This window comes from Rousettus aegyptiacus, unplaced genomic scaffold (genome assembly GCF_014176215.1).
Source record: "Rousettus aegyptiacus isolate mRouAeg1 unplaced genomic scaffold, mRouAeg1.p scaffold_m13_p_1, whole genome shotgun sequence".
In the NCBI taxonomy this organism is placed as follows: domain Eukaryota; kingdom Metazoa; phylum Chordata; class Mammalia; order Chiroptera; family Pteropodidae; genus Rousettus; species Rousettus aegyptiacus.
In genome coordinates this window covers 155772896-155800800 of record NW_023416284.1, presented here as the reverse complement: position 1 = coordinate 155800800, position 27905 = coordinate 155772896, and the positions used below count along the sequence as shown (strand labels likewise).

At 35.0% G+C, this 27905-nt stretch overlaps 2 protein-coding genes across 2 annotated transcripts in view; one reads left to right on the top strand and one right to left on the bottom strand.

Moving 5' to 3' along the window:
* Window positions 1–27905, bottom strand: part of RNF217 (ring finger protein 217) — a 110009-nt gene that overhangs the window by 53095 nt on the left and 29009 nt on the right. The gene's annotated exons all lie outside the window — the stretch shown is intronic.
* LOC107519076 (60S ribosomal protein L4-like) lies at window positions 8458–27123 on the top strand. Its single transcript, XM_036220905.1, is given in 2 exon segments — window positions 8458–8515; window positions 25751–27123. Coding segments are annotated over 2 exon segments (1431 nt in total).

Here is a 27905-nt window from a genome sequence, read left to right as displayed (position 1 = left end):
TTAATATTTCAATTTACTGCAAGTACATTTTAGAAAATCATGCTCTGCTTCAACTAAGCTTTTTTAAGTTGCTATAATACAACAATGAAAATCTCTTGACTTTTCTACTGGCCAAAAAGGTAAATATTGCTTATATGTTCAAACTGAGATAGCTCAAATGTGAGGTTTTTTATTTAAATAATTCACTTAAGAAAACTAGCTAAGATAAAGTATATAGAAACACAGTAAGATAGAGACCATATCAGAAGCCTGGGGGCTATAAAGAAATAGAACACATTACAGTATTTTAACAGAGTAAATAATCATAAGTAAAACTGAAAATCAAGTTGTTTATAAAAACTCTTATACCTTCCTCTTATGGGCAATACATAGGCAAAAGTATAAAGGGAGAATAATGACAACATAAATACTTCATACAGTATTTATGGAATATAAAAATACTTCATATATATGAATACTATTTTTCATTAGTATTTTTCCCAGTTTTATTATATGTTCTTATCTCTTTTATATATATGTGTGTGTGTGTGTGTGTGTGTATTACAATTAATTTTGCCACAATACATATTCTAGAAATTAAATCCTTTTGAAACTACACAGAGTGTTTATATATCAGGGAAATTATCTTTTGTGTGTTCCTCACTTATGTATTGTTAGGGGCAGAGACCCCTACATTTGATCATATACCTAAACTAGTGCTAGACCAAAAAAGGGGGGGTTAAGATAAATAAGCAAACTGTAAATTGTATTAACAATAGTAAAAATGATGTCATGCTTGCTCAACAATTCATTTAATAAATACTATGTACCAGGCACTATTATTCTTTGCATATGAAAATAATGCTACTGTACTATTAGTATATCATGGTGCTTTGTATTTGCTTTAATTATTACTATTATTATTATTATTATTATTATTTTTCATCCTGTAAGGGAGACAGAGCTAGGCAGTTGCGTCATTCACACACCCACTTGGTTTCCATGGGGTCAAGCATTACTCAGGAAAGCAGTATAATTAATGGAGAGGTTTGGGACTAAATAGGGAAACTTGCCTACTAAAAAGACTGACTTGATAAACATCTAACTTTGATTCTCTATTTTTTTTTTCAGAGAAAGGTTTTTAACATTTGTTTTAATTTTATCCTTTTAAAACAGAAATGCACAGTGCCTTTTTCCCTTTCTATCACAGAAAAATGGAATATTGATGACATGTTTGTGCTCTACAGTAAAGACTTAAATTTTAAACCTTCCTGCAACTTCTGGTATTGTCACAGTGAATTGAATAATGATGATGATAATAGCAGCAGCTAACATTTATTAAATGTATAAATAGCCAGGCACTGTTCTAAGCACTTTCTATCAATCACTCCATTTTTTTCCTGATAAAGATCCTACGAGGATCCCAAAGCACAAATGAATAAGTAATTAGCCCAAGGTCGCACAAAAAGAAAATACTGAACTGTAATGCAGACCTAGAGAATGCCCAAGCCTGGACACATTGTCACTATGTTCGTTCAGATGCCTACCCAGACCTGGCAAAATTAGCCTCTTGGAATAATAATGCCACGTTGCTACGGATGACCGAGAACTCTTAAATGCTTCATCCAAAGCACTAGATGCCACTCTACATGTGATGCTTTGATAACCAACCATAAACAGTCTAACCTTTACTTCCCTCTCCTAGGTGCTGTCCTGTAGACAAGCAGATGGTCTCCAAGCTCGTCTGGGCTGTCATCACTGAGCAGCAGTCATTCTCTGTGTTACCCCCTTCATCACCCAGGAACCATTTCTAATTTTCACCTCCCTCCTCAAAGCTTCACCTTTAACCTTCCCTTTCAGCTACTTGATACACGTGCAGTCAACAACCTCACCTCCCACTTGACAGGTAAAACCTCATGTGGTTAGATGAGAACCCCTTCACTTTCTGTTCCCCACACATAAGGGGTACATTTTTTTTCCTTCTTCTTTAATGTAAAGTGGGAATTTCCAAGCATCCCAAAATGAAAAATTCCACCTGCCTTGTTAGGGATCAACTTTCTCTAGTGATTTCAGACAATCAAGCATATAAACATGCTTGAGCTTTTCTCATCATAAAAACAAAACAAAACAAAAACTTACTAAGACTCTGCCTCAGTCTCTACATCTTGATTGTCCTTTCATTTTCAGTCAAGCTAACTGAAAAACTTACTTAATGTTCTTGTCTCTGTATCCACATTTAAAAACCCACTACTATTTGTGTCATTCCTCCACTTTAAGTTACTCTCTACAAAATGAGCAATGACCCTCTCATTAGTAAATGGCCTTCTGAATCCTTAGCTTACTCTACTGACATCTGCTTCTTTCTTGATCCCTAATACATCGCATTCTCTTGGTCCTCAGAACTTCCTTCTATTCCCTTTGTGGAGTCTTCCAGTGTCTATTCCTTAAAACTTCCTGAGTGTCCAAGGTTCCGTTTAGAATGGATTATTCGCATTGAGTAACCTTTTGCAATGTTATCCACCAGGGTTTCAACTCTACACCTATGCTAAAGGCTTCTCCATGTAAACTCCAATTTAGATCTCTCTTCTAAGCTTCTGACACATACAAGAGATTCTCTACTCAATGTTTCAGTCAAATACTTCAAAATTGAACTCACCACCTTCCTGTCTCTTCCTGACTCTTCCTCACTTTCCTTCATGGTCCTTAGCACTGGAAATGGCACAGCAACCAGAAAACAAAGTATAATATCCTTTTCTTCTGCCTCATCTCTCCTTCAACCAAGAAATCAACAAAATTCTACTTTACTCACTCTCCAAAGAACCATTTACAACTTTTGATCTCCACTGTCACTCAGTCAGTCCAGGCTCTGGAGTACGCTGTCTAAAACACAAATCTAATCGTGATAGTCCACTAATTAAAATACTTCAATAATACCTCTGTGCTCAGGAGTAAGTGAAAACTCCCTAGCATGTGAAATAAAAACCCTATTCAGGATATGACTGCTTTCCTGGATTCTCTATTGCCATCCCAATTCATTGCACACTATGCCTCAGTCACATTGGTTTGCCTCTGGAACACACTGTTCCTTCTACCTGGGGCATTCTCCACACCCATTTTTGTTGCCTAAATCCTGCAGGTTTTAGCTTAGATGGCAAATCCTTTAGGAAGGCTGTTCTAATCTCTCAAAACTGTATCAAGTGATCCTTAATCACCTGTAGCAGCATGTGCTTATTCCTGCATTTTGTTTATTCCACTCTAGAGGGCTTATTTTTCCCATTATGAACTTTATCTTGTTTATTCTTGCATCTCAAATACCTCACTCACCACCTGGCACAGAGTAGGTGCTTATAAATATTTGTTTACTTTCAAAAAGAGGTTAATATAACTAGTGTTGATCAGGTAATGGGTCTCCAGGCACAGAAGGCTAAGGGTCAAGCAGGGAGTTGAGATATAGACAACCAAGAGGCCAAGTGTAGCATTATAAAGGAGGAAAAGTGATTTTATGTGATTTTGGTTTTGCTAGTGTATAAAATTGCCTTGTAAGTAGATTAATCAATGTCTTATTCTGGACTATTTTAAAGGGGTTCTGGGAGTAAGGAAGGGTGACAAGAGCCAAATTGGCCTTGATCAGTAGTTCTAAGAAGATAAAAATGACCAGTAATAACTACCAGGACAGAGAACTCACACAGGCCAGAAGCCCACAAAGCCTCCCTTAAGGGGAAGACATCCTTGGCTGGCTATAGGCTCAGTTGTTTCACCCAACGAGCTAGCTGAAAGAAAAAAAGCTGGGACATAAGAAAGAAAATGCTTCTGGCCCTTTGTACTGATCAGCCCATTCTTCCAGTGCAACTCCTCTAAAGTATTCCTAGGCTGCTCTGAGTAATGGATATTAATTTTGCTTTTGTTTTTGTTTTAATGTGCCAGTTGCAAAAATTGTTACGGGCTGTCCAAAATTCCACTGGATCCCTACTCTAACGTAATAAAACTATATAAATTTTATCTAACTTCTGAATAATCTCATCATTTTTCAGGGAGAATAGAAAAATATTTTTCTTTCCTAAACCAAAGAGATCTGATTTGGGGCTTACTTTCTAAAACTAGTAGGGAAACAGATAGCAGTTACACTGATGGCCTGGAGTATAAGGAAGTATTTAATGACAGTCTTGAGGAGCTCTTGTGTTTGTGCAGCTGATAAACGATTTGTAAAAGGCAATTTGAAAAACAGAAAAAGGAGAAAAATTAGCTTTGTTTTATTACCCAATCATGATTAATATTAACATTTTCATATATTTCCTTTTAGTATATACTATATTTCTTCTGCATGCACTCTAAATTCAATTTGGTATCTTACCCTTCCATAACATAACACGTGCATTTTCCATGTTATTACCATCTATAATCATCATTTCTGAATATTTTATAATATTTCAGAAAGTAGATGAGCCACAGTTAACCTGTGGAGGCTGTTTCCAATTTTATGCTAATATAAATAATGTCGTAATGAATAACTTTATACATAAGGCTTTTTCTGTATTTCAGATTATTTCCTTAGGATGAAGTCCCAGAATTGGAATCATAGGGTCAGAGTATATGACTATTATGAGACTCTTGACACATATTGCTAAATTGGTTTCCAAAAGCCATATTTCTTTATAGTACATGATAGTAACTATTATACACCTTGCTCAATATGAGTGTCATCATTAAAAAAACAAAGAAAAAGCATACAAACTAAAACAATACAAAACCTCCAAAACTTTTGCCTTTAATGTGATAAGCAAAAGTGGCAATATTATTCCTTTAACATGAGTGTTTTTAATTTTTTTAATATTGTAAGGTTTAATATATATCAGCATATTTATTCGTTGATTTATCCTTTTCTGCGAATCTTCCAGTCATGTGCAGACCTGTAATAGCTTGATGCTCTATACATACTATGCAGTATTCACGGAGATTACATAATATTCCATGTGAAGTCAGAATAGTTTCCAGCAAGACAAGCCAAAGCAACAAGCTTGTATCCAGAATCCAACCCTGAACAGATGTTTGCTTGGCAGCCTAGTTACAATAATTAACATCAGAAAGCAGAGCAATTAAAAAAAAAATACAAGCAGATCTCACATTATGAATCATGGTTCTGTAAATGTCTCAAACCATCTGGATGACTGGGATCTAATTCTCCATTTTGAGAAAGACCTGTATGACAGTACCCAAAACAGGGGACGTCTGAATACCAAATGCTCTTAGGGTATTGTGTGTCTGCTTCTTAAATCACTTCTCATTTTCTACCTTTTAATAACAGATAATGATGTAACTGTCTCAAGCTCTTTTTCCCTAGACTGTATACTTCTTATAGGCACATACCACATTTTATTTATCTTGGTATCCTAGGAAACACCATGACCTTGCCTTGCATACAGTAAGCACTTAGTATTTGTTTATTGTACTAGATTGAAACAGAATAATCAAAACCTTGGCAGATGTCCGACCTCAAGCCAGAGGGTGTCTCTTAATTGCACAGGCAGTTGTTTATCATTATGATTAAACAGCTCTGTCTAAAGTCCTGGTGGGAAGTCTGACACAGGAAAAACACCAGCCTTGCTGCCTGCGAAGAGCAACATTAGAGAAAATAGCACTTGGCCTCTGAGGCAGGTGGAGTGCCTTCACAGCACGTATGGTCCTTGCCGAGGTTTGCTGTGCTGTTTTTCATAAAACTGACTGAGATATGAGGCAAACTGTGACTTCAATTTTATATGCAAAATTGGCAATACATTACATTTTAATGCATATTACTTTAGCCAGGGATTATTCGTTTTTCCAATAAACAGATGGTGACAGGAAATTCTCAAAGGAAAAGAGAGAGGTATCCACCTGAATCAGCAACCTAGAGAGATTTTCATTTTAATGTCTCAGTACTATTTGGTTGTATATTTTCAAACATTTAACTAAGACTTATCCTACATTTTAGGAAACATGTGGATTGCCTTCAATTCCCCATTTTTTTTTTAATTGAAATCTTCACTAAGTTCCTGTATTGGCAAAGAATTTGCTAAAGTATGTTTTTTTTAAAAAAAGAATGCATGGCATATCCTGTCCTTCAAATTATTTCTTTCCAGCTTTCACTTTTAAAACATTTCAAATCTTTCTTTCTCACTCTCTCCCCATCTCTCCATTTCTTCCCTCCTCCTCTCTCCTTCCTTACTCTCTCTCTCTCTCACATACACACACACATCTTTTGTTTTTTCTTTTTTTTGCTTAATCATGTAAAAGAATAGGGGCATACTTTTACATAATCACAATATAACCATCTTACCAGAAAACTTAGCACAGACAAAATATTTCTACCTAACACACATTCTATATTCATATTTCCCCAACTGTCCCTATTGCTGATTTTTAAAAATTATTCAGGATCCAATCAAAGATCATACAGTCTATTTAGTTGTCATTTCTCTCTCGTCTGTTTTAATCCTCTAAAACATTGTTAACATTTTTAGAAGTTCAGGCCAATTATTTTGTAGAATGCCTCACAATCTGATATTGTTCATTTCCCCATAATCAAATTTGACTTAAACATTTTTGGTGATGTGTATTTTCCACGGTGTCAGATTAAGAAGCACATACTTTCAGTTTACTCTATTATTCTGATGACAAGTTTGATCACTTGGTTATGATAATGTCTTCCAGATACCTTTATTGTAAAAGCACTTTTCTTCCTTGTTATTCATATGCAATCTGGAACTGATACTAAACCATGTGACTATATTTTGTTCCCCAACAACATTTTATCCAATGGTTTTACCATTCACCGATGATCCTTATCTGAATCAGATATTGCACTAGGGGTTGAAAAATGGTGATCTTTCTAGTTCTACATTATTTTTAAATAGCATTTTTGGCATCACATTTTAAAAATATGTCACAATAGACTCAGCATTTCCCTTTTTATTCATTGTGTTAAAATCCATTACCATCATTTAAACTGTCCCAAATTTGGCCACTGGGGACCACTTTAAGTCAGTATCCTGCTAGTTCTGCTTTGGTCTTGAATAATTCCTTGTCCTAAAGCTGGAATCAGCTGATTCTCCAAAGAACCCTATTTCTTTTAAAGGGGAATGAATGCTATTCTGAAACCAAGATCCAAGCTTCTGATATTCTTATTTATACTGGAGTAACATTGCCTCTAGGCCTTTTCAGTCATCAGAGTTATTAAATATATATATGACAAGTTTATATATATAATTATATATTATATAAATTAAATATATATTTAAATATATTTTAAAATATATTTTTCCTTTAATTTTAAACCAGCATTTCATATCGATGCCTCCAATTCTAAGTCAATGCTACAAGGGTTCTTTCTCACCTCTCCTCACTCCATATTTATAACGTTTTTCCCCAAGGTGAAAAAAAAAAAACTGATATCGGTGTATTTATTTCTTTGTTTTATCTTTCAATACATACATAAGTTTCCTAACTACTATACAAATAAACTAGCAACAGCAAACAACTACATAAAGATCAAGATTAATTTGAAATTCTCTTTCTACTCAGAATATAGCTTGCTAAGCATAGAGTCAGGGCACTGTGTTTAAAGTTGTCTAAATTAATTCTTCTCTGTCTTTATGCACTCAATTTGATAAATATTAGCTCCTTTGTTTCTGTTCATATTCTTTCAGGATTGCTTTTAAAAGAATCATTTTTGATTTAATTTTATTTTCGAGAATTAAAATAGTAATTGTTCAAAAGTCAAAACTACATAAAAACTATACTATACTCAATATTTTTACTCTTACTCTACCTTCCACTCCCCACACACCCACTTCTACAGGTAACCATTTCACACTTTCTAGTGTATCTTTCCTATGTTTCTTTCTGTAAAAGAAAAAGAAAGCAAAAACATTTATATATTCATATTTTTCCCTAAAGTTACTGCTAATCTAGTTGAACAACTAAAGCATTTCCAGACAGTTAAGTAAAGAGTGAAAGACAGAATATTGATGACAAAAGTCCAGAAAATACATGCAGTAGTACTAAATAGTCTTCTTTAGTTTATCTGTAAGAGGTATTCAGAGACGAATTTTGATAATCAAACTAATCATGCACAGAATTAAAAAAGACATAAACATACAAAGTTTTGTTTACATTACCAAATATATAATACAGTAAAACCAGAATCTTCACAACTAGCTGAAGCAAGCTAGTTACTATTTGCATTCATTCCTAACCATCGAATGAGCTCAAAGAATGTACTATACACTCAAAAAGAAGGAAAAGTTATCATTATATGTTAAGATACTGGAAATCATGAAAATGCACTTTAGAATTTTTAACTGTTTAGCAACAGAAGTAGATATAAGCTAAAAGCTCATTGAGTATACGAGCTAATACTTCACTTCAAAATAGGAAACTTAAACCAAAAAGTTCTAATAAATAACTCTAACTGGACTTAGCAGGAAAAACTTTATTAGTGCTATGACCTTTAGCTGGAAATTGATCGAATACCCAGACATGACCATTTCTGGATTTAAAGGTAAATAAGTAAAAGCCAAAGTGCTATTTAGATGCAATCTGATTTCCCATAACCTATTGAAAACTTAGTGGATTAGAGTCAAACATATTTGTAGTAAAATATTAAAATAGTACTAATAATATCTAACATTAATAATATATACTGAGCACTATACCAAATGCTTTGTATTCATCATTCTGTTCTCTCCTCATAACATTCATGTGAGGCTATTTTTATTGTTATAATTACCGTCATTATTCCCATTTCGCAAATGATGAAACTAAGGCTTTTCAAAAGTGAGATAACTTTCCCAGGGTCACAGAGCAATACAATACTGTCTATGCAACTTAAAAGTTAGAGTTAGGTAAGTCTTCTATATGTGATTACCCACTTTACTTTTATCAATATTGTACATGTGTGCTACTTTAAAAAGTCAAATGATTCTTACAAAATAGATAAATAAAACAGAGGTCCAATTCTAACCATCATTTGAAGAGAAAAAAAATTTCAACTCTTCTCTATTTTTATTATTTTTGTTCCTAGAGAATATGCTTATGCTCCTTTATTAGAATTTATAACGCATATCTTCCTCACCATTTTCCTTATTTCTATCCTCCCAATAGCATTACAGCACAAGTTTTTGTTAATTATTAATTCATATTTAGAATGACTATATTTAGACATATTTAGAATGTGACTATATAATATTTCCTATTTACGACAACATCTAACACATGGCTAATAGTATATTATAGCGCCATTTTATTTTTTATGTAACTATTGCATTCCTAGGACTTGGTATTTTTTTCTAGCTTTCTATATTCCAATTATTAATCTTTTCTAAAACTTTCCAACTGAATTATAAACTCCCCCTTAAGATTATTTTCCACATAATCAGAACAACCAGTTCAAGTTCCACTTCTTCTTTCTTAGAGCACATTTTCTGGAGCCCTGTCCCTCCAGTTCCCATGTGGACCGGTGATGAGCCTGCTACTTTGCTTCTATGTTGGAGCCCACAGCTTCCTGGATTACGTGTTACCTGCTATCTTGCTTCATTTCCCCTGTTTTGGTGGGAAACATCTTTATGGAGGTGTCGTGCAATACACTGATTTCAAAATGAGTCATCAGTAAGATCTGTGAGCCAGCCTTACTGGCAAGTTGGCTTTTTTTTCTTTTTTTTTTTTTGCTGAAAATCACCAAGTGTCAGCAATCTGAGGTGTTTCCCCTGGGACTATGCACTCGCTATAGAAGAATCCTCTAGTTTTATGTCTGAAGGTATATGTCCAGTTGCCAATGCTGGAGCATGTGGCCAAATGTGGGCTGAGGGGTCCTTGGCCTTTTTGTAGACTTGCCCACACATCTTTATTTTCAATGTAGTGCCTGTGCTTCAAACTGGGCCTGCAGCATCCCTGCTAAACTTTCAATTACCTGATTTACTCTGTGAAAGGGTTGCCACCTAGCTGTCCAGGTCCAGAAAGGTGAGGCAGTGGAATCTTCCTTATTCAGTTTTTCAATTAATCCTACCACTTTCAGCTACACAACTCGCTATCATCTTCTAAATATTCTGGTGCCTCCTACTCCAGGGAATTTCTGAAATTCACTGATGCACACTAACATTGCTGGCTGCCACCCCTTCTTTTTAAAAATCATCTAAGTATCAAATAGCTCTGTTAAGTCAGTTATCCCTCTATCCATTTACTCCTTCTAAAAAGAGGTCTGGATTTCTGGTCCACTCTTGAATTTTCCCTTGTTATCATTGTCCTTGTGAGCTGAATTCCAAATTTTGTGAATGCTAATGTGTTTGGAAAGCCTTCAACTAAAACAAACAAGATGTTATGTTTTCAATGAAAATTCTTGTACTCAAGGTTTGTCCTTGAAGTAATACAATGAGCTCATTCTGTTGTATCAAAATGAGGCATGAATTAAGCTGAGTGCTGAAAAAAACTGTAAATAATTGTTTTATTAAATACCAGTGCTCTTCAGATTTCCAGGAAGTCACTTGATCTTACGAAAATAATGATAACTGTAACTTTCTTCAAAAGTAAGGTGGAAGGCTTAACTAAGAAAATCATTTAAAATATTGTACAAAATACAGACAAAGCAGCAGCACTTCTTGGTTCTGTACTTCATTAATCGATGCTAATAGCAAAGCAAGGAGCCCTCTTACCATGTCTCTGTGTAAAGACCATAAAGGCTCTCTTTAATGCTTATATGTTACCCTATTAGGAACTCTTGAATAGCCAACATTATAAAGCTACTGGCTGTAATTATAAAAACTCCAATTTTATTGATAGTGCAAATAGAAATTCTGATTAAGGGAACTATGTGGTAACCTCTTTTGTTAACTGAATAAATGCTTCTCTTTAAGATTTGTAATTTTATATGTTCTGTTTTAACCTTTTACCATGGAATGTGTTAATCCTTTTATAATGATATGCTTGTGCCAGTGTAACTACTGAACACAACTTGAATAGAAAGATTAAAGTGATTTGTGCCCATACTGTAAAGATATATACTCAGCTAAAATTTGATAGTAACTTCCTAAAAAGTCAATGGCATTTTAATATACATAATTAAGGAAGGAATTTAATCCCTATTTTAATAATAGAATTATACATATGTTTGACCTTAAAAGCCTATAAAACACATGATCTTAGTATCAAGGGAAGAGAAATGATGTGTATACTTCCCCCCAAAACATGACCTATCCAGAACTTTTTACTCCATGATAGGTTGTTTTTGTCATTTTACGTATTCATGTACCTGTTTTTTTATACCAAATTCCATAGAACCCCAGAGCAGCTTATGAGAGACAGACAAATATAATAAAGCTGCAAATACGGGTAAAAAAAACATCTACCAGTTGATTAAATAGCTAATATTGTTGATTAAAAACTTTGCTCAGGACAACTCCAATTAAATCCCAAATTTAACTCTGTTTCCCAAATGAGGAAACAATGGGGTAAACAGCTGTTATTGTCCAATAGAGAAAAGCATAAGAAACAGTTTTTTTCTATATCATGTATGTATTATATAATTTAAATTCTAAGAAAATTTGCATGACTCTTCATGTAAATGACACTGAATATCATGAAAGGCAGTGTTATCAAAAGTAGTTTTCAAAAGATGTTTTCATATAGTCATGTCTTTTTTCTTTTTACTTGCATTCACAGCTAAGATTTCTGACAGCAAAAAGGAAAATAAGCAAAGGGAAAGGTGGATGGGGTGAGGCCCCAAAAAACCAGGTGCAAGGTACCAAAAGTGCTCTCCCAGTGGGGTCACACAGAACACACATAATTCTTCCAGCACCAGCAGACAAGGTGTGAAGTACTCTGCTTCATTAGATACTCTGTCTCCCAGGTTTTTACTGGGGAATGCTCACATAAGCTCCCTCTGCCTAGCATGTATCAGACCCCTAGGAGAAAGGCAGGTGTTCAGGATAAACTATTTTGTGTGCACAAATAGTTTAGGGGCAGAAATCCACTTTTATCATTTATAGAAAGTTTTACATCAGTGTAGAAAAATGCTTACTACTCAAGTTCTCATGTCAGCCAAGGAGCCAACTAGCAAGTAGGACTTTCTATGGATGTTAAACTCTTTTCTGTACAGATTCTATTAAAACAATGCACTAATGGGTCCCTAAATTGATTTCACAACCCATTCATAAGTCATGACTCGGTCTGAAAAAAGTTTTAATGTATCCCATCTTAAACAAAGAATCCTTCTAATGGCACCATATTCTTCTAAAGTTTCTGATTTTTTTCTCTGCTCTTTCATTGTAAAATTTGTCAGAGTGCTCTACATTTAATCTTTACTTTCTCATTGCCAACTAGGTATTTAATTTTTTTAAGAAAATTTTTAAAATCTAGAATATATAAAGAATAATGAGACATATTACTGCCATCTAATAATGTTATATTTAGACTTCCATGTACATATTTATTTTTTTATTTAAGAAATAAAATAATATAAATACTGAAGTCTCCTTTAACCAACTCCATTACTCTCATTTTCTTATTTTTTCATCCGGTGGCATCCACTGTCATTAGACTGGCAGGCCTTCAAGTCCTCTTTATATTTTTATGTACAAGTGTATCATTTGGAATATATGGTCAACTTTTGTTGTTTTGTAAAATGCCTTTTTTCACTTAACATTTTTTGAGACCTATTTATCTTGGTAAATATGTATTTTTTTTTATCGAAATGCTATGTAATATCTCATCATATGAATATGTCATATTTTATTAATTCAATCTGCTTTTTGTAGACTTTGAGGTTGTTTCCAAATGTTAGTTCTTAGAAATAGTTTAGCAGTGAGAGTCCCTGTACATGTTACAGACATGTGTGAGTGAGTATCTCCAGAAGTAAAATTCTTGAGTCTTGGGGGAACTACGTCTGTTTTTTATATTACTGTTTTCTTTAAGATAATCTGAAAATAAAAAAGTACAGAAAATATAACTACATATAGTATCCACATTTAACTATATCTATGATTATAAATGTATAATTTAAATAAAATATAATAAAAATAAAAAGGGATCATACTATATTCTCTATTATAATTTGTATCCATGCTTATTATAGCATAACCATACTTCCTTTCTAAAATATTTTAAAGTGTCTGCATATATGGGTGTCTCGTTATTTCTTTAACCAATGTCTACCATTTAGCATTTAGAGTTTTCCATATGCTCTCTATTTTATAATATAGTGATGAATATCCTAGTGATGAATGTGTGTGTGTGTGTGTGTGTGTGCACTTCTGATTATTTTCTTAGGAAAACTCATAAAATTGCTAATTTTAAAAGTATGAACTTTTTAAGATGTCTGATACATCTAATACATGGCTACTTTGAAAATCAAAACTACTAATTCTCTGAAAAATATTTTACAAAGATGTAAAGTAATGCAGTCCAAGTTTGTAGCTTTCTGAAGATGTGACTTCAAACAGGACACGATGTATCCCGTAGCTTTCTTTTCCGGAATACCAACAATATTTCATGACCTTCTAATTAAAACTAGTATACACACTAATAACAAGAAAACTGTTAAGTGGATGCTAAGTATTAGGTGGAAGTCTATATGCTTCACATACTAAGTATTTAAATGGCAATGTTGGTGCTTTCTGTGAAAATAAAAACACATGACAAATAAATGTATACAGTTGCAGAACCAATACATCTTAGGGCACAGGTACCTTAATCAGTATGTCAGTGAGGTCAACATGGTTCATCAGGAAGCAGCTTTGGATTTACTCAAAAGTTCAATCAAGTAAATGACTAAGTCCTCATCAATACTATACTATAAATCATTTAACAGATGATATGGATCTGCAATAGTATTGTATTGTGAAAATGGATTCTTCAGAAAATTATACCACAGATAAATGAGAGAGTTACTAGAGGAACGGAAGTCTTTATCATTGCCTATCAGAATGCCAAGCATCTAACCAACAAGAAAAAATTGGCTGAACGATTCAGTTATCTCTTGAGGCTATCTACAGTCGGGAAGATGTAATCAGTACAGAGAAGCAGTCAAATCCTATTTCCACCATCAGAAAGGATACTGTTCATTTAACAGTTGAATCAAATAATTTAGTCATAATATTAAATAAGGGAAAGCAGAGCAAGCTGTACACCAATTATAAATTGATTTTTCTATCTGAGCCTCGGTATGTACCTTGTAGAGCTTTCCTAAGGGTTCAGTGAGCTAATCCAGGCAAGACATTTAGAGTAAAGCCCGGAATGCTGCACAAACTTAGTAAGTATTAGTTATTTCTTTTATTATTATGCAGTCTCTTTCTATCTATTCTATAGTAGTGCTTTGATGGAAGCACAGAGGACCTCCCAATATATTCTGGAACACCTAGCTTAGTCAGGGGCATCCATTCTGCCCAAATCCAGAGTATGCAATATGAATGGTACTACCTGGGGCTGTCTACACAGATGGCGACTTTTGAATTGTGTAACATAGCAGCCCTGAATTTTGTCCAGAGACAGTTCCCATTTAGAGAATAACAAGGTGACAAGTAAGATTCTTAAATATAATTCTTTTTGTAAACAGAGATTGGTTATAACTTGCATATGTAGCCTGGAGGACATCATATTTCTAGGATTTCATAAATTAATTTTCTTAATTTCCTATTTTATAGCAATAAGTAAAAACTGCTTTTACCTATTGGTGGTGTCATATATCATTTATCTTATAGATAAGTAAGAACTGTCTAATAAATAAATCTGCACTAAAAAATAGCCAAAACTTTCAAACGTTTTTTTTTGGCCTGAGCACACTCTGGCCTCAACACTTGTGTGTCTGCTGACCTTTCTCCTTGAAGCGTCCTCCTTGGAGTGAGTGTTCCCAGGCCTCATTCCCTCCCTTGCCTCACTCAGGACTCTTCTGAACCAAGTCATCATCCATGAAACCTTCCACGACCATACACTCAAAAGCAGCACATGGACACACACACATGCGCCCACTTTATCTGTTCCTACCCTTCTTCTTACCTCGGTTTTGTTTTTCTGTCAATAACCATTATCAACATTGTCCTGTTATATGTATTTGCTTATTATCTGCTTTTTCCCACTAGAATATAAGTTCTAAAAACTAAGAAGGGACTCAGTTGAGTTAACTGCTATATCCTTAGTAAAATGAACAGTTTACGTTATATATAGTAGGTGCTCAATAAATATATGCTGAGGCAAAGAAAAAATAAAAATTAAATATCAATTATTTAACATATCTTTCTATTTTTTTCCCCCTACGGGCCATTAAAAAATATTTTAGAAATGCTAATTTTCAGGAAACCTTTAATATTACATATCTGAAAAAATCACTCATGACAAATGCATTATTCAAAGATAATTTACTCAAAGTTCAAAATGATACCTTCAATTTAAGGAGTTATGAAGTAGGTATTTGAAAAGGAGGTGGAATAGTTGTCAAAATATAGTGCATATGAATAAGAAATTCAAATTTGATCACAGATCAGCCAATAAAGCCCCAATTCAAATCAATCAAAATCATTACTTTTAATTTATTAAAATATTGATGACTCAAGCACCTAATAAAAGTAAGATATAACTTTAATCCCACAGGCTCTCTGCTGCCATATTATGCTAAGGAGTACCAGGAGAAAACATGGGAAAAAAATTCATGGAAAATTTTGAATACAATAACATTCTGTAAAACACAAAACAAATGCTTTCTTAGAATATATAAAATACCCTAGTTATAAATCCACCTTTATCAATAAAGCTCATGGTAAATTATAGTCACTATCAAAATATATTTTAAATAGAAGCCCAAAAGCAGTATATACAATTGTGAACCACATAATGGGTATATACAGTGTTAATACAATTGGTATATTGTATTAAAAACAAGGACTCAGCACCAAAACTAGGACTGGCAGTTAATATCCTACCAGGAAGAATTTCTTTAAATCCCACAGCTGATGTGCGTGGATAAAGAAGAGGAAGAGTAAATGAAAGAAAAAAAAAATACAGTGGCAAAGAGAGAACTGTATAGAAAAACACCATTAAAGGAATATGTGGTTCCTATTAAGCAATCATTTTTGAAACGAAAGTGACTTTTTCAGAATTTAACATTTCCTTGTTCTCTAATGTAAAACTTCTGGCTCTAATTCAATGAAAGATACATCCACACTAATAAATGTTAGCAGGTTCTCTAAGACATTACCTAACTACATGATTTTTTAGTAATTACATGAAGAAAATTGTTAAGGCTAAAATAATCAGATTAAGAAACTGAACACCACAGACAATGGCACCTGACTAATGCACAGCAGATACTAAATAAATAGTGGCTATTATTATGATCTTTGTCATTAAAGATGAGAGCCCAATTACATTCAGCATTTGCTTTTAGTCTTTACCTTTCTACTATCTCTGAAGATTACAATTTTTTGTGAAGTAAGCGCTAGACAAAACTTTAATAAAAATTTGTCTTTGGTATTCTGCTTCCTTTCCTTTTAACATCACCAACTCATCTCTAGAAATCTCAGTTCTCTTTATCACCACTATCTAGGCTTTTAATAAAATTTAATAAAACATAAAACAAATGCTACCTTCAATATTACTGCTTTCCAAAGTGATTTGCTTCCAAGGAGTATGTGCTATGGCACGCCAATAGCTTAGTGTGCGAACCTTCCCATGTTAAAACTGAATTTCACTCGGTCTTTTTGGAGATGGGTACCAGTGTAGACCAGGGAGGGTTGGACTTTGGAGTTGGCAGATTTTAGATCATTTCCCAGATCTCTAGTCTGCTGCATCCAAGCGCAGTAGCATTAAGGAGACTACTAAAGGCGCCAGAACCCCAGAGTCCCTGATTTAACTTGTGATGTAACCAGGTCACTATGAGCAAAGAAGCTTTCTATAAATTTTGTTTAAGCATTAAATAGCTGGATCTAAGGTCCAGTATACACTTAAGCAAAAGTGGTTTCTTTTTTTCGCAAATTCTAACAGTCCACTATTTTCTACACAACTATTTGAATTAAATTTAAAAATCTCAATTGAAGCATTAAAAAAAAATTTCCTAGAGAGTCAACATGAAATAGTTTGCATCAGCAGAACAGAAATTGGTACAGGCATTTAAATCTCCAAAACACAACGCTCCCTTGAGCTACTTCTTGAACTGCTTATTTAGAAGACAATTATAGTAATGCAGAATTGTAAAGTTATATTATAACTTTTTGACATGAAAATAGTTAATACTTTAAATAACACATTACAACAAGAAAACTAAAATGAAACTGAAGTTGAACATATTTGATCACTAATAAACTAAAAATAAAATAAACAAAACAGTGAAGCATTATGTTCTGGCAGAAGAAATAATTTATAGTCATACTCACAGCTTTGTATCTGCTACTTAATATCACCATCCTCATTCCTTTAGAGCAAATACTCAAGGAGAATAATTGAAGAAAACATTGCTCATTTCAATTATGTGAAACGGATGAGATGCAAAGAAGACAAACAGTACACCCTGAGGGTGGCCAGCCAACTGCTGTCTTTTCTTTATTCTGCGAAAGCCAAAATTACCAGTCAGAAAACCTGTCTAATTCTTAGATTTAGTAAAAAAGAATGCCGAGCTGTCTTTGAATTAGCAAAAGGAGGTGGAGGAAATCAAGCATGAACCAAAAAATCTATTTAGTCTAAAAATCTAAATTAATCTAAAATAATTGAAACAATATGAGAATACAACATTTTTTTTTAAATTATATAATATAATATGGGTAAGGTCAACTGGAATAAAATTGCAAGGATCTAAACATTTTTTGCAGAAATTTGTCCCAATGAATGTGCATGAAGAGGCAATGCTGCTTGTCAGCTATTTATCTCTGATACTAGCTAGGAAAGCAAAGGCTTTGGTACTTGATAAAGGCATGTCTACGTGTTTCAGATAGAAGGGAGGGAGAAAGATAGGGAAGAAGGAAGGAAAGAATGAAAAAGAAGAGAAGAGAAAAGGGAAAGACAGTATATATATATATATATATATATATATATATATATATATATATATATATATATAATTATAATGCCAAGAATAGTCAGGGGCCAGGAACCAAAGTCCTATGGCATCTTTACGTATCATTATGTGGATATAACTCTCCTTCTTAGTCTTCCTAGAAAGAGATGGCATCATCTGAAAAAGAATCACTTCCACTTCTAAGAAAGTACAGTCTACTGTCCAGGTACCATCTCTCTCAGAGGGCTTGAAAGTACAGCACAAATAAATGGTTCCCTCTTTGTTTACATACATACCCTACCTTCATCCCTTTCTTGAACTGGCTTTTAAGTGTGGATGAGAAGAGAAAGAAAAAAAAAAAAAAAACACAGTTAAACCAGTTGATTTTCCTATCCTATGTCTTCATCCAAGTTCCAACAACAGACCCATGAATATGGGGGAAAAGGGTGCAAGGTCAAAGAACAAATACTGTTTTATATATACATTTTTCTACCTCTGTTCAAGGAAGCCTGCTCTACCTACTTCTTTTTCCTCTGTGAATTAGTTTTATAAAGTTATACATAATGTGGTATAAAAATAAATATAATAAAGTATCATTTTCAACTATTAAATGAGGAAAAAACATTTTAAATAATAATACCAAAATGCTAATGTTAGTATGAAGAAACTAATACTTTAACATATTGCTAGTGGCATAGTAAATTATAAATCTTTTTCAAAAAGTAATTTAGTGACTTTGGTTCAATATAATGATCTGAGTTGATAGGAAAAAATCTCTCCACCAAACACAAAAACATAAAAGTACTGAATAAAGTTAAACATTTTTACAACCTAAGCTTGAAACCAAGAGAGTGAAATCTCCAGGCTCCAGAAGAAAGAGGGACCAGAAGGCAGGGGCCAGATACAGCCGATAACTATGGGCAATCAAAGGAAGGGAAAGGATCCAGTCACAAGATCTTGAAATGCACAGAGCCATAGAGGGCTGCTCCATTCGCAGGGCTCATCGATACATCACCAAGGGCAAGAGGTTTCCCATGAGCTTTCACTGAGGGTAAGAAGAGAGGCAGCCCAAGAAGTGGGAAACCGAGGCCCAGACTGTGCTCAGAGCTGGCATGTCCAGACTCGTGGTACCCCTGTGATTCGTGGGCCCCAAATGGAAACTAGATGTAATGACTGGTCTGAGAGTGGTTAATGCTTAACTTCATTGCAAATGCAGTCCCCTAATCTGAAGCACAAGGATGTCTGTGAAAAACAATCCTGGTAAAGATGTTTATAACAGTAAGAAAGTACAAGGTTAAGAACAAAGAAACATGCAGGAGCATTAGTCACCACAAACAAGAGATTTTTGCACCCTAAGCACTGGAAACAGTAGAACACATGGAAAAAGACTTTAAGGAGGTTTAAAATATTCAAATTGATAAAAGAAAGAATACGAACTATTAAACAAGAATAAGGCTGCTACATGAAAGACAAAAAAAAAAAAGGTAAAAAAGAAATAGAAATTATAGGTGAAAATAATTCAGCTGATGACAACATCCCAGTGACTAGGCTAGGGAAATGGGGTTATATAATTTTTTTTTTTCCTTTTCTGTGGCCCTGTAGTTAGAGGCTGAGTATTACTAACCATCTACATTAGATAATACCTCTAACTGAAATTTCTCAACTCCCATATCACAGTTATAATGTAAATTTTGGAAGCTAAAGAAAAGAAGTTCAAGTATCTTCTCTTTATTAAATACAACTTAAACGACTCCACTGTAAAGGGATACTTTACTTCTAGGCTCTACTCTTCATTAACACTTTAAATCAGAGGTTCCCAACCCCTAGCCCATGGGCCAGTACCATTCCGTGGCCTGTTAGGAACTGAGCCACACAGTGGGAGGTGAGTGGCAGATTAGTGAGCGAAGCTTCATCTGTATTTGCAGCCACTAGCATTACGGTTTCAGCTCCACCTCAGATCATCAGGCATTAATTTCTCATAGGAGCATTGTTCCTTGGTGCCAAAAAGTTTGGGAATGGCTGCTTAAATGACACCATTATGGGCAAAAGCCCTCTCTGAGGAAGCATTCTCAGGCCTCTGGTCACTTGCAGGAGCTGATGGAGATGATGCAGACTTTGACAGCACTTCCCTGGACCTGGCAGAGTGCTCAAAAAATGTTTAGTGAATTAATAGCCCATTCCTGGATTCTTATAAATGGACACCTTTTCTTATCTATTTCTCAAAGCTATAGAATACAGCACAAATTATCTTTACTTGAACTCCATTGTTCTAGAAAGTGTGATATAAAGCCTGAATTTGCCACATAAATAATTTCCCTAATTCTTAATTATGCTTGAATGACTTATGTTCTCTAGAAAACTATATTTAATTAGCAGTCTATTCTTAAAAGCTACTGCATATAATTCAAAGAGAATAACATAAATTCATATTTATAATGTAACATGGTATGTGAATTTCTAGCATTACATCTTAAAAATTCATAAAGATTAAGTGTTTCTTCAAGGTTTTAAAGGTTTGGATTTAAGAAAAACATTCTTTCAAAAGATTTTCAAAGGAAGCTTTGAAGATCTGTGATAGCAAGCTTACGTGATGACCACTTGATGACTGAAAACTCAATTCAGATATCTGCTTTATCACAAAAATTTTCCTGTAGAGATCAAGTTTCTCATTCTGTTGCCTGCAAAACAGAAACTCTTTCTGCTTTCTCATCATCATTAAGAAGTTTCACCTTGTACCCTTATGTTATGCAAGATATATCTGTCTTTAAATTGTAGAGTTGACATTTTTTATCCTTTGATGACTCATTGTGCTGTTATTTCAATGTCAAGAAACTTCAGACACTTCCTTAAGTGACCTGAGGCACCATGTTTGAGGCTGAGATTACAGAATCAGTTCTTTCCATCCCAACTATAAATCTTATATACAGGACTTTAGAAAATACCTCCCCCACCATTCATTACCCCATTTGTCAACCACTGAAAAAAATCCGAATATTTGTGTGACTATAAAGTAGTGAGACTAAGAAACAAATCAAAATTAATATTTCACCAGAAGTGGTAGCCCTTGTCCATTTTGTATGTATTTATGCATTTATAATTTTATCTCTCCCTCTGCACAAAAGGCTTGTAATGAACACAACAGAGGATCATTTAAAAAGCTTCAGATCCTCACGGAACCTCACCAAGAGCCTTGTTCTTCTTCCAACGATGTTATCATGGCTCAGAATACTTCTAAACCTGCCTTTGGGGACAATTTTCTCACCAGGAAAGAACATCATTCTCATTATCTTGAATTTGCTGGACATTTATTCTCCTTCGGACTAGGGCCTTCACTGCTCTACTCATCTCCATTCTACTTCCACCCCCATCCCTCTCGCATGTGATTCATCAGCCACAGGAAAACTATCCTGGCTAGAAGCTGGCAGTGCAGTTTGAGGGTGCCAGGCAGAGGAAAAAGCACTTAGAGCTGGAAGGCTGAGCGCAGAGAAGAGGAACTGCGGCGTGGTGACGAACGTTCCCGTGCCAGCCACCTGCCTACTCTGAGGTCCACAGCTGCACTGTCCTTCAGTAATGGGGTTGCAACTGGGTGCAGGCCCTGAGTCAAAATATATAATTGTCACTGGATGCCTTGTTTCTTTTAATAATTACTTTTGGAGCTATTATTTATACTTTTACCTAAAACTTTCCTACTGGATTTTTTTCCCAAAACTACCTCTGAGAAATGCAACTTTATTTGATTGCTAAATTTTAAGAAGATTAAAAACAAAACAAACAAACAAACAAACAAACAAAAACTTTGACTTACGACTAAGAAAAAGAGATCAGAGGCAAAAACCTAATTAAACAATATGGATTCCAAGTGCAGAATTTTAAAGAACTTGGCTCCTGGAAAATGAGACTAAACATAGATGTTGGGATCACTTAGTTCCATGTTCCCACCACTCTGCTAACTTCTTTGAAACTCAGTTTCTTCTGTAAAAGCCATTTATCTCACAAGGAGAATTTGAGGACCAAAGGACAGCATAAATGAAAGGGCACAGTATGAACTATGACAATAGCTACTTACAGACACTCAACAAATAGTTGGTTTTTCCTTTGCTACAATTCCCTTTTGGTGACGATAATCTTGCTGTTTATCAATTTTTGAGTGTTATTATGTACTCGTTACTGATTCTCCATTATCACATGAGGACCCTGAAGCCTGGGGAAGTTAACTTTTCCAAGGTCACAAGTCAACAATCAGCAGTGGTGGGAGTTTAATCCATATCCATCTGATTCCAGAGCAAGCGCTCTTTCCCACCACCATATACTTACTCCCCTCTCTTATCAGTTATGATAGAAACATGAAGCCTCTCCATTCTGCTTCTTACTGGCCCGAACCTGAATAAACCTATCATGTATAACAATGTATCTTAGATTGACTTAAAAAGTACAAATCCTAGATTGCCAATCACAACTATGTAGGTCACACTCTGGTAACAAATACAAAAAATATTTAACTGAGGGCAAAAATTGAAAAATGAGAATTCTGCTTTATTTCAGTCAGTGCATTTTAGATTAAATGCTAATCACTAAACCATAGTACTGGAAGTCAGAACTTTAAATCTTATCTACTACACTCACATATCTGCTTCTTAGCCATCTTTACATGGCTGAGCATGAGCGTGCATATTTATGTATGTGTATATGCTTGTGTGTGTGTGTGTGTGTGTGTGTGTGTGTGTGTGTAAATATAATGACAGCAAGCTCGCTACTTACTAAAGTAGGCCATTCAATCTGTGGCCACCGCTGTTACTAAGTTGATATTTTCAATACACAACCAATTTTTTTTTTTTTTTTTTTTTTTTTTTTTTACTTTCTCCTTATTCTACAATAAGGTTTCCAGACTCCATAGTATCCTGGTAGTTCTTACGTATCTGATACATCGGATACTATCACAATACAAAAAGCAGCCTCCTCTGAATAACAGAGTCTGCAAGCCTCTCTCTTTCATCTACAATTAATAGAACTAAAAAGGTTCTATAATATACATTAAGTTCTTAGTTAGGAAAATAACACAAGAGGGGAGATTCCACTTTAGTGAGGGATATGAAGTTTCATGAGCCAGCACAAAAGTCATGCAGACACTGGCAGAAAGCAGAGAAGAGGAGGAAGGACTCGGGGAGACTTCCAGCAGGAAAGCACAGGGCCAGAGTTAAGCTGACAATGGTAAACGACAGAGGAAAATAGGTAGGAGTGGCAGGAGTAAATAACAGGGTCAAAAGTAATAATAACTTTGGGGATAAAAATCAGGGAAAGTATCCAGATGGAAAGTAAATGAGCAAATGAAACCAATAGAAAGCCCTGAGAAGCAAGCAATTCTTCTAAGCCCCATGGGGAAATGAGGGGCGGCCAAGAGAGCACTGAGATACTGAGATGGGAGCAAAAGTAGGACAGTAATTCAAAGCGACTTGGGCCAGTTAGAGACCATAAAGCTTGTGACGAGGAGCAGTAGAAGACTTGAGGTCACGGTTTACTTAATCCACAAGTGAGCACATTGTTCCAGTGCCTGGAAAGTGGCAGCTAAATTCCTCAGCAGCCAAACAAGCTTCCTCACACTCAATAGCAACAGACCAGACCAGACAGACACTTCATTTAGAAGCTAACAACTACACAAAGATGTCCCAACTGGGAGAACCAAAGTAGGCCACTTTGGAGATTATAATTCTTTCCAGTATTTTACTCTTTAACAATACCAAAATAACTTAATGTACACCACCCACTAGGATTTTGAAGTTCATAAAAATTTCTGTAATTAAAGATCCTATTTCATACTTAGAATACAACAACATTTAAGATATACCTGCAAAAATTAAATTAGTACACCCTGCCTGGATGGAAACACAGTAATTCTAGAGGTCTGCCTCAGAATACTCCCTCATCTGTCAGAGGTAACTGATGGGTGTAACATTTGTTCTCCAGCTGCTGTGCATTTTTTGCCTTATCATTGCTTTGAATCACACCACTCAGCAGTAAAAGATAATCATTTGTTTCCCTCTCTCAGCACAAAAAATACAAATCCATGCAGTGATGCATGGAGGATTTCATTGCAATGTATTCCTATCATACAAGAAGAAATCTTATACCTTGTCGTAATTGTAAACTTAAAGGGGAAAATCAAGACAAGTGTGTTGAATTCTGGACTAGTAAGCAATAATTGCTAATTTTAACTACAATGATTCAAAGTTCAACTTTACATTTTAGTACTTAAAAGAGCATATTAATGAGAATTATTGAGGATTAACTAAATTATTCCAATTTATTTCTATTGTCATATTTTAATTATTAGTTGACGAAAATGCATCACTACATTTTTATCTGTCATAAGATACTTATAGATGGTAAAATTAATATGGAGTTCTATGTGCTCAATCTTCACTATATCTTTTCTTCAACAGTTCTCAAATTAAGTCCAACAGGCCTAAAAGCACACCTCCATTTATCACAGACCTCAAAGGCAAAGTAAATGGAGCAGGAGTGAAGTGTGGGGAAAGAAAAACACACAGATTGATAACAAGAAAAAAACATAATAAGAATATAAGACAATTTATAAAGAACTTTACATAAATATTGAATTTAGTATTCCCTAATACAACTCTAATCCTCAGAATACTTTTGCCTTCTTTTATTTCCCTTATGAAAAAAATCTCAGAAATCAACAGTAGGTGATTATTAGTTAATAAGAAAATCGAAGAACCATTTAAAAAATTAATATTCTGCAAAATGCTAAATCAATAAGTAAAAGGTAATCTCTGAGTGAATAATTGAAAATCTGAGACTATATTCCATGGTTATTTTGGAATTTTTAAATTACGTGCGATTGAAAGATAATTCTCACACATTATACTTCTATAATTTTGAAAATAAAAAGAAGAACAAAAATTTTTGACATAAATATGTTATTCTTCAAACATAAGATTCGAGCTTACTCTATATTTAAATAATCTTTTTACTAAATTAATCCAGTTAGGATTATTTTCTCCGCTTACTGAAGCATGCTACTGGACCTTAAAGCTTGATTTAAACTGGAACATGGAAAACTTCCTCAAAATGTATTAGGTCATGAAATTATTTCCACTCTCTTTAAAACATGCAGATAGTCCCATATTTCAGTCAATATATTTAGATAAAGTATATTCTAACATGTCTTTCTCTAATATACATACAGATCTGAAATGTTCCATGTTTCCCTAGAATACGTGAATAATGTAAGGACAAAAATTTCCTTAGGAAATCATGAAAAAATAATATTCTAGGGTGAAAAGTTCAACTCTTATGGGTTTCAAAAAATAATAAAAAGTTTTCTTTACAGCATTTATATTCATATAAAAATGACAGAGGACAAATTATAGCTCTTGTCTGACATTTCTAATACCTCCAGTTGCATTTATATATTATATTATACATAACACATCATATATTATAACATTATGTGTTAGTGTTTCTTAAACTGTAATCCAATATACAGTGACCACCACTGTACTTACAGATTAAAAAAAAAAAAATTTAAAGACAAAACTTTTCAAGTGATTATTTGTCTTACACCACTTAAATAGAATATGTCTATAGCGTCTAGATTCTTAAATTAAAATACTAATTTAAGATCAAGATAATGATGATACAACATGGCAAATTTTGTACTCCTAATTGCCAAGGGCTAAAAGGAAATAAACAGATGTAAATGCAGAAAGTAAATATAAAATGATGAGATTCCATTATATAAACCAGGATTTATCAGTAGTCCAAATGAAGAAAGGCTGGAGCTTTTTCCTTTCCCCGTGGGAGCCACTGGGTTGAGAGAAGGGTGGCCTTCTCCTCTCCCCGCCACGGCATGTGCTTGTCCACTGATAGTGGTGCACTCCAAAAAAGGAGAATCATCTGGCAAAAATGTCACTGCGCCAGCTGTGTTCAAGCCTCCCATTCGATCAGATATTGCAAACTCTGTTCACATCAACTTGTGCAAAAGGAACAGACAGCCCTATGCTGTCACTGAACTAGCAGGTTATCAAACCAGTGCTGAGTCATGGGGTACTGGCAGAGCTGTGGCTCAAATTCCCAGAGTTCGAGGTGATGGGACCCATCATCCTGGCCAGGGTGCTTTTGGCAGTATGTGCCATGGGGGCCGCATGTTTGCACCAAACAAAACCTGGCGCCACTGGCACCACAAAGTGAACGCAACACAGAAGCAAAAGGCCATCTGCTCTGTCCTGGCCGCCTCGGCCTTACCAGCACTGATCATGTCTAAAGGTCATCATATTGAGGAAGTTCCTGAACTTCCTTTGGTGGTTGAAGATAAAGTTGAAGGCTACAAGAAGATCAAGGAGGCTGTCTGGCTTTTTAAGAAACTGAAGGCCTAGAATGATATAAAAAAGATGTATACCTCTCAGCGAATGAGAGCTGCCAAGAGCAAAATGAGAAACTGTCGTCATATCCAGTGCAGGGGACTTTGCATCATCTAGAATGAGGACAATGGCACCATCAAAGCCTTCAGAAATATCCCTGGAATTACTCTGCTTAATATAAGCAAACTGAACATTTTGAAACTTGCTCCTGGTGGGCATGCAGACCGTTTCTGCCTTTGGATGGAAAGAGCTTTCCGTAGGTTAGACGATCTGCGTGGCATCTGGTGTAAAGCTGCCTTTCTCAAGAGTAACTACAACCTTCTAATGCACGAAATGCTCGGTACAGACCTTAGCAGAATCTTGAAAAGTCCAGACACCCAGAGAACAACCCTCTGAGCACCACACAGGAAGATTTATCACAGAGTCCCAAAGAAGAAACCACTGAAAAACCTGAGAATCATGTTGAAGCCAAACCCACATGCGAAGACCATGTGCCAGAACACCATTCTTCACTAGGCCAAGAATCACAAGTTCCGGGTAGATAAAGCAGCAGCACCACTAGAAGCTAAATCAGATGAAAAGAAGGGGGTTCCAGGCAAGAAGCCTGTGGTAGGGAGGAAAGGAAAGAAGGCTGTTGGTGATGTGAAGCAGAAGAAGCCTTTGGTGAGAAAAAAGGCTGCCGCTACCAAGAAATCAGCAGCTGGGAAGAAGCCTGTGGAAAAGAAACCTGCCACAGAAGAAAAGAAGCCCGTGGTATAAACTGAAATTAGTTTATTCCATAAAAGTCAAATGACTTTAGGACAGCTAATTTTGAATAGAAACCTGATCAAAGGGAAAAAAAAGAAATTAGGACAATATTCATCTACACTGATTTAGTTTCTGGAAGAAAAAAAAATGTCCATTGGTTATGTAACTGTGTTGGGATCTGTATTACTGTATTACAATTTGTTTCAGTTTAACTGTAGAACGGTGTTGAGAGGAATAAGAATAAAGTGTGTGAAAAGCATAACTGGACGTTTGTGTGTATTATAAAGTCTACAGAGCAGGGAGTCATGACAACTTTTTTCTTTAAGGGTGTTCTGAATATTTCTCAATTTTAAGAAATCCTGCTCCATAATTTGCAAAGAAGTCTTTATCATTTCATCTGACCTGCAGAGCAGCCCTGCAGGGCTCACCTCCATTTTGAATATTTGGCAAATGTGGCACACAGCCAGGTTACCTGCTCTGCCCGTAGTTATACTTTAGACTCCGGCTAAGTACAGTGTTCTTTCTATAATGTCATACTAACCATATCAGTGAGTTTGAACTACCATTTTAAAACTTGGGAAAAGAAAAAAGAAAAGACCATTTGCATTTGCTGTTTTACTAAAAGAAATGGTATTCACAAGGCAGAAGGCATCCAGTGAAACCAGATGAGAGATCTGGGCATGTCAGCTGAGGAAGCAATGAATCCCTGCCAGCTCCAAGGGCCAACAGCCCCATGCACCTGCGGTTAGCCACTGATGTCACGAGCAGGTTAAAAATGGAATGGTGCTCGTACA